Source organism: Sphaerodactylus townsendi, linkage group LG05 (genome assembly GCF_021028975.2).
Source record: "Sphaerodactylus townsendi isolate TG3544 linkage group LG05, MPM_Stown_v2.3, whole genome shotgun sequence".
NCBI classification, from domain to species: domain Eukaryota; kingdom Metazoa; phylum Chordata; class Lepidosauria; order Squamata; family Sphaerodactylidae; genus Sphaerodactylus; species Sphaerodactylus townsendi.
Window position 1 is genome coordinate 85,217,977 of NC_059429.1, and position 10,789 is coordinate 85,228,765.

Below are 10,789 nucleotides of genomic sequence, written 5' to 3' on the forward strand. Positions count from 1 at the left end.
ACCTTAGAACTAGTATTTACTGTTCTGATATCTTTTAAAACCACAGGTGAAATTATACAGTCCATTTCCTTAAGTTTGAGAAATTAGAACTGCTCTTTTAATTGACATACCTGGAGAAGTTTAGCAATCAACTCTGTCTTCAAAGACTTCCAGTTATTTTTCTCCTGTAGGCCGAATCAACACTCAATCCATGAATTGATAACAATGGAATAGAAACACTTTTCTTCCTCACACTGCCAGGAAACACATCTCATCCTCATTCAAAATTCAGACAGAGGGTGAACAACTACTGGAGGAAGCAAGTCCATTTGAACAATCAGGAAGACTGGAGACACTGATGGCTCATTGCCTCTTCAAAATAAACAGTTCATTTAAAGATGAACTTGTGTTTCAAAGCGGCTGCAAAGAAGAAGATCCATCTTCCACAGCCGGACAATTTAGCTTTTTTTTTTAATTAATACATAATTTTCAATTTCTGGTCTTCAAGATTTCTTCACCTATTGGGAAAAAGGAAAAATCTTCCCCGGCCTTTATTAACTGTATAATAAAAACATACTTGTACGTATAAACTTATGTATATATACAAGTGTATATCTACATAAATGTGTCTATACATGCAACAATGTATACACAAACAGGGGCAATTAAAAATGATGTTTAGGCTATTTTCAATTTAAAGTTTAAAGTCAAATTTGGAGAATTGATGTAATTGCAACTGCATATAAATACATTTTCTGGTCAGTAGTTTACGAATCAGGTAACATTGGTTGAGAATATAAATTGATAACATGTATGTTGTATATATGTGCAAGACACAAGGGGTACACATATATACAATCAATCTTACAACCATCGGTTTTAGACAAATTAAGTTGCAATGAAATTTTATGGAGAACATAACTGCATGACATAGTGCTTTCAAAACCAATTTGCTTTATGTGAGATTTTGGAAAGGTGATTTAATTTTGCTTTTAAGATCTTTGAATTCTTATCTTCAGTATAGTTTTTTTCCTTATCACTGCAAAAAGCTTACATAGGTGCAATATCTGAGGCTGCTTATTGTTGATAAAGATTGACAGGATACTCTGGATCCAAACTCCAAGCAAACAACCACAGCCACAGAAAAAAAAAAAGAAAATCCTGTTAATTAAAAGAACATAGTTTAGCCTCTAAAAATATTTCTTATAGTTGAATAATAAAAGGTTAGAACCTTTTACTCACACAAATACTAGTGTATTTCCTGGATTTTTTTTTGGCAGGGAATTTCCCCAAATCTAAAATAGAGAAAGGAGAAGTTGCTGCTTTTGGTGTGTTTGTTTTTGTTTTTTAAATTAGTCATCTATGCTGCTTTTTTTCATAAAGGGTAATTACATATTTTAAAAACTAAACAACCCACCAAAAACTCAAGTTTAGTGGGTTTTTTCTTACTTGGTACTTAAATTTTATTTACTTGTACTAAATGATAGTAGTGCACAGTTTACATTAAGGAAAAAGAACAAATCAAATTTATATTTAATCATAACTCACTTTTGTACCAAAATGTTCCTCAACAGCAACTAATTTACATTTCTCAGAAAATATTAATTAATACATTCCTTTAACAGTAAAAAATATTGCTTCATAATTTATTAATCCAATTTAGACAAATAATGAAATAATGCTACTGTACTTTGACAATTGGCATATTGTTTGAAGGCCAACTTGATTCTCAAGACTGCATATGTACTCTTGGAAAAGTTGCACAATTTTGTGTTGCCATCATATGCATGCTTCTAAGAGCTAAATGATTACTGGTTAGCTCTTGAGCAAGTGCCAGAAAAAGGCAGTTTCATTCTTAGCAGCACAATGTGAACTTAATGATCTAAGTACAGTATGACAAACTTTCACATTCTAATCCTTGGGCTCACATCAACTCTCTCATTACACTTGACTATCAAGCAAGCAATCTGCTAATATGCTGTCACACTGGGGATGTTGTGAGCATGCACATGGAGATGCTTTAAAGACCATAAAGAAGGCAGTTCTGATGGAAAAACAGGAGAGCACATTTTCTTCTTCTAAGGCAGCACACTGTGCTAAAGCACAGAATAGAAACTACAGCTACAGTTCTATTTACTATCCCTCTATTTCATGGAACTGAATAATCTCACATATGATGAAGCCCAAGGCCTACATGAAAAAAACCCAATAATTCAGATTTTTGAAATTCATTTCTAGGAACATCAGCTGCTCAAGACTATCAGAACTGGAACAGACCTGTGTTCTCAGACCGAGTCTTGTCCTATTTGGCATTTAGTCTGCTAGATACAAGGAAAGTTACTACCACAATTTATGGCTATTTGCCAACAAGTGTGTCACTGGGCCTGCACTAGCCATGTTATTTTCAGTTCTGGCAGATTCAATAGTCCATTGCCTGTTACAGAAATACCACAAATGGGCTTTGAAGCAAGACACATAAGGGCTTTTGTTTCAGATAAAGGACTCAAAAGCAGTAGTTTTCATGTACACTTACACACTGCCTCATCAAGAATACATTTATAACATCCCATGGTAATACTATGAGGAATAAGTTTGTGTTAAACCAGGTTCAAATAAAATGGCATTTTTTTACTTGAAGATCATAATGCATGGGAGCAAGTGACAGACCAGGTACATTGTGACTCAATGTCTTTAACCACTGCATGTCTTTAACCGTAAATTCCACTATTGCTGATTTTCTCATCTGCAATCTAATTTGCAGAGATGGGTGTTTTGCCATGGTTTTCTCTTTGAACTATTCTACGCTTTGTTGAAATAATGTTTTCTGTTGAAGCACTATCATCACACAGCATTTCCTGTAGCAAACATGTACCATATGAATATAAGATCATATCTTTAAGTACTTGTGCAGAATGCTGCAACCCAATCAGGGCTTTCAGACTCATGTACACTGGTGTTTACTGTGTGTCTGTCATTCGCAAACTTCTGGGAAAGACCACAGTATCCATGCCAAAAGCAAGTGCCACATACAGAATGGAGCTACTCTTAATCCTTAACCCTTCCTTCTCAGTTTTAACATATTACTCAGTTTCTCTCACTGTCATCTGTACACTAGGAAGAAGCCACAGGCTTTTTCCACTAAAAGTGCTGCATCTCCTGTGTGGGTGATTGGAGAAATGGGCATATTCAGTCTTCATATAGATCCTAAGTGAATGTTCAAAGAATTCAGAAGTTTTATTATAATGGCAACTGTAACTTAGTAGGCCATTCTAAGAATACCTTCCCAAAAGTATGCCTCAATGAATAGAGCTGAGCAAAATTCTAGCAGACCTACATAGAATGGCACTTAATACACACTAAACTTCAGAAATATAAACGTCCACTTTCTTCAGATGCCTAACTGAATGCAGATTTTAAGAAGTAAAGGGTCTGCTTTCAAAAACACAAATTTTAATACAGCATGACCCTTGCTTTGGAAGTGAAAGTCAGTGCCACAAACTGAATGCCACAACACTATTGTATTTTTGTCTACAAGGGCTATATACCTTTTTTAAAGTGTTCACATACTAATACAGAACATCTATAGTTGTTTTCTAGAAAAATTCGAAGAACAAAAGAATCCAACTACTGAAGTAACCCCAACTACACTAAATACTATTTCTGCAGTTTTTTAGGCAAAAGAAGACCACAGGATTTCGTCATACTGTGAGCAGCCCACAGGGGAATATCAGTGCTGCTAGAAATGGCAAGCCCAGGCTATAACTGCTCGGACCGGGAAGTGACGTGGGCCCAGAAATTAAGATACACTTATGTTTATTATCTTTGGAGTCAGGCCAATCCACCCGACACTTTCCTAGATCCTTACAAGGCTTCTGATGAGTAGGAGTAAAGAAAGAGCTCCTCAAACATCTCTTAAAGGACAGGGAAAGTCACAGAGCGCAGGAAGAGAGCTGAGAAAGCGGCAATATTGATAAACTTTACTTAGCGGGGCTGGGCTGGACGCGCAAAGGGGCAGACTAAGAAGATCCGGGGAACCAACTCTCATAGAAAGTTCAACAAAACCAAAGAGCAAATAAAGGGCCCGCGAAGAAGACGAGAAGATGACCGAGACAGGCCTCAAAAATAAACAACGCTAGGCCGTTACTAGGCCGCGGGAAATTCAATACCAGGAGGCCCCTGTTCAGATAACTGCGGCGGGAAAGGGGGGGCAGGGAAGAGACCCAGGACTTCGTCTCCGGCGCGCAGGGACTTTACCGAACCCCAGGAGGGAGGGAGCCTCTCTCAGCAGCCGGTCTTCTGTCCCGCTGGCGCCGCGCAGAGCCCGAGTCGCCACCGTCGCCACCACTGCCAGCCTCCAAGATGGCGCCTCTCCGCAGGCACCGCCGACGCCACCCGGAAGTACGATGGCCAGAGACAGGCGTTGGTATAAAAACTACAAACGCCCACGCGGGAGTGGCTCCCAGCATGCCGTGTGTTGAGTGGGAGGTTCTTGTTCTGAAGGCGTGGCAGCCGGTGTTTCCTGGGAGATGTAGTTTTCTGTTTCTCTCTTGGCCACCAATTATGCCCGGCCGGAGGAGGATTTCGAGATTGTACTATTATAATTGGATGAAAGCAGAAATCCGAAGATGTGACTCGGTCATTCGGATCTGAAGAGTTACATTGGGCACCGGCACACACAAGCGCTGACGTGCACAGATCAAAGATACGAAAACTATTTATCTCCTCGGAAGACGGAGCCACTGGTTGAACTGAACGTGGCATGATATAGCCCGATCTGGTCAGATCTTGGCTACTCAGGGTCAGTTCCCGAATGGGAAACCCCTCTGCAGAGGAAGGGATGACAAACCATCTATTCGTTTGCCGGGGCCACCATAAATAAGTTCCTACTTGACGACATGTACAAACCAACTATTGGTAGACATGCGTTTTATTGAGTTTTAACAATGATTAGAGAAAGGGAGCCAGAAAGACTGAACTGTCTCGGGGACTTTGTAGGATAAAAACTGTTCACCTTAACTAAAAGAGCACCTAAGTTTACCATTGTAGTTCAGTCAGATAAGAACATAAGAACAAGCCAGCTGGATCAGACCAGAGTCCATCTAATCCAGCTCTCTGCTACTCGCAGTGGCCTACCAGGTGCCTTTGGGAGCTCACATGCAGGAGGTGAAAGCAACGACGTTGCGTGAAGAAGTGTTTCCTTTTATTAGTCCTAATTCTTCCCCCCAGCATTTTCAATGAATGCCCCCTGGTTCTCCTCCCGATACGATTATTGAGTTTTCTCAGCGTTCTTCAACGAACATCTGCAAACTGGCTGAGATTTGTTCTACCAACTACAGCCGGGAACCTGCAGGTCTGATAAATAACCATTCAGACTGGAGCCCCTCCATAGAATTGAGAAAGTGGTTTTGTATGCATCGCTACAAAATGGCCTTTTCTTGTCTAGGTCAGGATCACATTGGAGCCGCCCTCCTCTATGATGAAGCCGGAACTGACGAACATACTTACTCGCCTGTACCGGAAGTGCCGGAGACGTCGGCGCGTGAGGAGCGCGCGCGAGTGGTTGAGTGGGGGAGTAGTCGGTGGCAAAGGGTCTCTGGCGTGATTTGTGGCGTTATCGACCATGGCGTACCGCGGGCAGGGCCAGAAGGTCCAGAAGGTGATGGTGCAGCCCATCGTATCCTTCCAAAGCCTGTCGGGGCCGAGAAATGGGGGGATCTGCCAATGGCGCAGACGTGGGGGAATTGTTGGCGCTATAGGGCAGGCCTCTCCATGTGTGTGGTGGGAGAGTCGTTTTCATGGGGCCAGTTGCTTCTGTGTTTGAACTGTAGCTATAAATTGTTAGGGGCTCCGACATCATTTCGTTAAATAGATTAGATAGCGTTCTTAAGCTAACTTTTTAAATGAGCCTGCAGAGTTCAGTTCTTAATTTATATTCTTCAGTTAACATAAATGTGAATTAGGAGGAAGCCTCCGCTAAGCTGGGGAAATTGTGGAAGGTATTCTGAGATTTGCCTAAATTACTTGCTCAGTAATTGTAAGTGTTGAATGACGGTTTATTCTCCTTCTGTTGAAATCATTTTACTATAAACTTTATGTGTTTTAACCTTAAGTCACCTGTTACAGAACCTCATCTTCAGATATCTACAAAATGTAAGTAAAATTGTTATGCATAATAAAATCTTATTAAATTTTTTAAGACAAAGAAATGGGAACATGGCAGTTGGAGCACTCTAAGGCAGTAAAATTTGTTTGCAGGGTCTTTAGCTTTTACAAGTGTGCTTAAGGTGTTTCTAAATAGGGTTGTTATCAAGGCATATGAGGTATTATTATTATTATTATTATTATGGTAAGAGTTAACTTCAAAGAACTTGCATATGAAAGGCAATAATGAGGTAAGTTTTCTGTAGCACTTCTACATGGTTAGAACAACATTTGTACAGTGGTGTTGCAAATAGCCTTTCCTTTCATTTGTCAGTTACTATATTTCAGTTACTATATTTCTGTAATATGGTAATGAATTTGAGGTTCATCCATATCTCTGTTTAAAAACTTCCAAAGAAGGAGAAATTAATATAAGCAAAATTTCTACATTTTATCCTCAGCAACCCTGTGAAGTAGGTTTAGAAAGTAACTGTCCCAGGGTTGCCCAGGAAGCTTCTTAACTGGACATTGAACCCTGGAATAGGCTGGAGAGGAAGTGTCAGAGCCCTGGTTCTATTGAGCTCAAGATCTGGTGTGAGGTGTTGATGTTGTTGCTCTGAGTGCAGTCCCCATAGTACTATTAATGTAAGCATTTATATCAGTGGAAAGTTGCCTCCAAAGTCCAGGATCTTTGATTTCAAAAGATAGGGAGGATTATCAGAAGTGAGCTGAAAGGGCAACTCAAGGGAGTCCAGTGCCTTCAGAATACTTGGAAGCTATTCAAATCCGCATTGATTGAAGCCTAGATAGAATGCATGCCTCACGTTAGGAAAGGTGCAATATTTCCCCTACCACCACTGAAAAGAAGAAAGGCCGTTCTCTTACCTTTGATCTGTGTACTGTAAAATCCATAGGCATTGTTCCCTTTGCTGTGTTGAGTTTTGGAGCAAGCATAGGCTTTTAATTGCTCTAAAGTTTAGCATAGCATTATAACATCTCTACAAAATTATCAGCAGTTATCGATCGCTCAGGAAAATCTCTGTGTTGCCTTCCTTGGGGGACTTGCCCACAGCAGTCAGTCTTAAGGAAATGTCTGTGGCACAGCTGTATAACTTATTGTATTCATTGTTTACTTTGTAGAGGTCGAGGATTCAAGTGTGGCTGTATGAACAGGTGAACATGCGGATAGAAGGGTGTATTATTGTGAGTATTGCAACCCCTTCCCAGAAATCAGAACACCTGTCTTCTTTAAATCTTTCTTAGAAATTGGTTCCACTAGTTCAAGGGAACAAGTCTTATATCCTGTCGTAAGTGCGTCACTGATGGGCAAGATGAACCAAACAGTACAATTATTAAGCATTTCTCTGATTCACAGTCATTTAGGCCAGGTTCAGACTGTTTTACCTACATCAGTGGTGGCGAACCTATGGTACTCCAGATGTTCATGGACTACAATTCCCATCAGCCCCTGCCAGCATGGCCAATTGGCCATGGGAATTGTAGTCCATGAACATCTGGAGCGCCATAGGTTTGCCACCACGGATCTACATGTTAACTGTGTTTGTCAGGGGACAATCATATCATATGATACTTTTGTTCACTGCCTTTGTCAAAACCATTATTTTGTGCATTATTGAGTACTTATGCCAAAAGATATTTTTACTTTCAAATAGATTGGGGGGAACAGGGCTAGGTAGGCACTAGGACCCAGGCAGAGCACTCTACAGCAAAGGAGGTCCAGTGTGCTTTGTTGTGTGGTGGAGGAATATACAATCTACTAACATCTTTATGTGAAACAGAGTATACCATGTGTTGAATGTAGCAACTGGTTGACTGTATTTGCCTTACAGGGATTTGATGAATATATGAACCTGGTGCTGGATGATGCTGAGGAGATCCACTCCAAGACAAAATCAAGGAAACAGCTAGGTAAGTGTCACGAGTTTGGGGTATCATAAATTACATTATAGGTAGATGTAAATCTGCTTCTTTTCTGTCAATAGTCATGGTTCTTCATAAGCATGCTTCATAAGCATGGTCATTAGTCATGGTTCTTCATAAGCATGGCCAGTCATGGTTCTTCATAAGCATGGTGAAGACTGCTGGGAGAACTTTAGCTGGGTTTCAGCAACTTGAACTATAGCTTGAAAAGCAATAGGTTTTGACACAGGAAGGCTATTGGAGTGCTTTGACACCTCTACGTTTTCATGGCTCACTAGTGCTTAGTTTATGCAGTTAATCAAAGGGTGGGAGTTTTCTAAGTGTGTAGAATATGGCAGGTAGACTCTGCCTTTTTTGCCAACATTTGGATTAAGTAAATGTTGGCTCATCTGAAATGCCAGTACAGCTAATGTGGGTATCAGCAAGTGAAGGAAGATATGCGTCATTTTATCCAGTAGTATGCAGTGGCTGCAATCCAGAGAAGTGCACCAAAGTGATGGTGTGTGCATGCATGCCTGCATGCAAAAGGCTTTCAGCAGAGGAGCAAACTCCCAACTAGCTTGCCAAGCAAAAAACACCCAAACTGATGGAAGTATTTCTGTAGAGCTGCTGCTAAACAAAATGCCCCAGAATTTCCTGAGAATCAGTTAATTTTATGGTAAAGATTAATAGCTTTGTATGACTTATTGCACTTCTTTAACTTAAGAACAAACTCACTGGAGAGTTAGGCACTTAGAGTGGGTGGCACGGTTGTCGAATCTCTTCCCTGAATCCATATGTAACCAAATTGAAATGTTGTTAGGAAAAAGACAAATGTTTAAAATACATAGGTGTAACAGCACTCTTCTTTGTTACAGGTCGAATCATGTTAAAGGGAGACAATATTACTCTTCTACAAAGTGTTTCTAACTAGAAACTGCTGTCCTTTGATTATGATGTTACTTAATTGGTTAATTCTATCAGTTTCAAACTGTGCTCCAGTGTCTAAGAGGAGGCAAAATAAGTCAGTTTTAGTTTGTATTTGCATAGTTTCAATAACTGTTTTAACATTGGAGTAATATTGTAGTTCTTCATAAATAAACTTTTCTATGTTAATACTCGGATGTGTCTGTTATTAGTATCCAAAGTATCTTGTGCAGAAATACAATTCCTGTGATAATGGTTTAGCGAGCAAAGCATTGTTTCAAATGTCTGTACTAGCGGCAAAATGTTAAAATACCTCCTGCTTCTAAGGCAGGGTTATCCAATTCTGGCGCTTCAGATGTTCATGGACTACAATTCCCATGAGCCCCTGCTCACATGGCCAATTGGCCATGCCAGCAGGGGCTGATGGGAATTGTAGTCCCATGAACATCTGAAGCGCCAGAATTGGACACCCTTGTTCTAAAGTAATTCATTTTTAATTTACTTTGTTTATGCACTACTTTTCTCCCCAGTGGGGATCCAAAGCAGCTTACATTGTTCATACTTCTTCCGCACAACATCCCTGTAAAGTTGGTTGGGCTGAGACAGTGTAACTGACCTAAGGTCACCCAGCAAATTTCCATGCAGGGGGAGGGAATCAGAACCAGGATCTCCCACTCTAAGCACTGCATAAAAGCAAATGGTAACTGAAGGGCACAGGCCTCAGTGCATGCATTAATACAGAACAAAAGTACCTTTTGTTTTGTTTAGTGTTCTTCTGTACCAGTGTTTTAAGCTGTAAAAGCCATTTCCTCACAGACCCTAAAAAAAAAAAATTGAAATTAAAACCATGCCAGAATGGTTTTTTGACAAATAACAGGTTAAAAAATCAAGTCAGACAAAATACTGTCTTGCAGAAGACTTAGAATGAAAATACCCACACTAACGGGATGTAGATATTTCTGTTAATGCCAGTGAGGGTTAAAATTGGCATGGGGGTGGTAAACATCCCCCTCCCTACTATTCTGATCTGGTTCTTTGACTTCTGTATTGCGCCCTGCATGCTTTTGTACATGTGTAATCTTTAGCTGGTAATTAAATGTCTGATGCTGAGATAGTGAACAGCTAGAGCTAGCCCGTGTTGAGGAAATCACTCCAAATATCTGACACTGAATTCCCACCTCAGCTTCTCAGGCTGTGAGCGAAATGCTTTTGTTTTGTGTAGTATATCAAACATAAGCTTCAATATTTCTCAAGTACTGAGAAACTTGCCCTTGCAAGAATGGAAGGATGAGTGGTGCTTTGAAAAAACAAGTTTTGTCAGAAGTTGATGGCAGGAAAAGTAGTCAGTAGAGGGCGCAGCTGCACCTTGCAAGGAATTACTAACTGTGGTGCAGAGTGCCAAAAGTGGAACAGAGTTTCCTCCCGCATTCATCCTTGCAGTTGTTTTGGCTCCACAACAGCCTGGAAGACAGATGAGTTAAAGCTGAGGACCACAAGGCTGTTCTCAGCTACTGCAGTAGTAAAGAAGCATGCCTGTCTCTTTCTAAAAGTTGCTCTACAATCTTGGGCACCTGTGTCTCTTAAGAAATTCCGGTTGTTGAATGAAGAAATAAAGAGTTCTCTTTCTAAGTTACAGCAAAAAAACAGGTAGAGCAAACCGCTGCATTTTTTAAAGTTCATGTTTGCTTGACTTTCTGCTTCGTTGAAGCCTGATGTGTTTGCTTTGCGAGTTTTTATTTTTCCATAATACACATGTCTGCTTTTCCATTGGGCTGGAATTTGAAGTGCACCTCCATATTTAATGAGTTACTGCAGGGATTAT

General features: G+C 40.3%; 2 protein-coding genes across 2 annotated transcripts in view; one reads left to right on the forward strand and one right to left on the reverse strand.

The window, feature by feature from the left end:
- Positions 1-4,361, reverse strand: part of ZC3H11A (zinc finger CCCH-type containing 11A) — a 32,377-nt gene extending 28,016 nt beyond the window's left edge. The window contains exon 1 of the mRNA XM_048496039.1: positions 111-4,361. The gene's annotated coding sequence lies outside the window, so the exon portion shown is untranslated. The remainder of the gene's footprint in view (positions 1-110) is intronic.
- Positions 4,362-5,484: 1,123 nt separating this feature from the next.
- SNRPE (small nuclear ribonucleoprotein polypeptide E) lies at positions 5,485-9,158 on the forward strand. The gene is made up of 5 exons (XM_048496038.1): positions 5,485-5,653; positions 6,103-6,129; positions 7,261-7,323; positions 7,971-8,049; positions 8,919-9,158. The coding sequence occupies exons 1-5, from the start codon at positions 5,600-5,602 to the stop codon at positions 8,972-8,974; spliced, it is 279 nt and encodes a 92-aa protein (XP_048351995.1). The 5' UTR covers positions 5,485-5,599; the 3' UTR covers positions 8,975-9,158.
- Positions 9,159-10,789: the final 1,631 nt, after the last annotated feature.

Excerpts from the sequence above, each read along its gene's own strand:
- SNRPE (XM_048496038.1), top strand. The coding sequence starts at position 5,600 with ATGGCGTACCGCGGGCAGGGCCAGAAGGTCCAGAAGGTGATGGTGCAG. Across the intron at positions 5,654-6,102 it reads AGGTGATGGTGCAGCCCATC|AACCTCATCTTCAGATATCT; the intron begins GTATCCTTCCAA and ends CACCTGTTACAG. Across the intron at positions 7,324-7,970 it reads GGATAGAAGGGTGTATTATT|GGATTTGATGAATATATGAA; the intron begins GTGAGTATTGCA and ends TTTGCCTTACAG.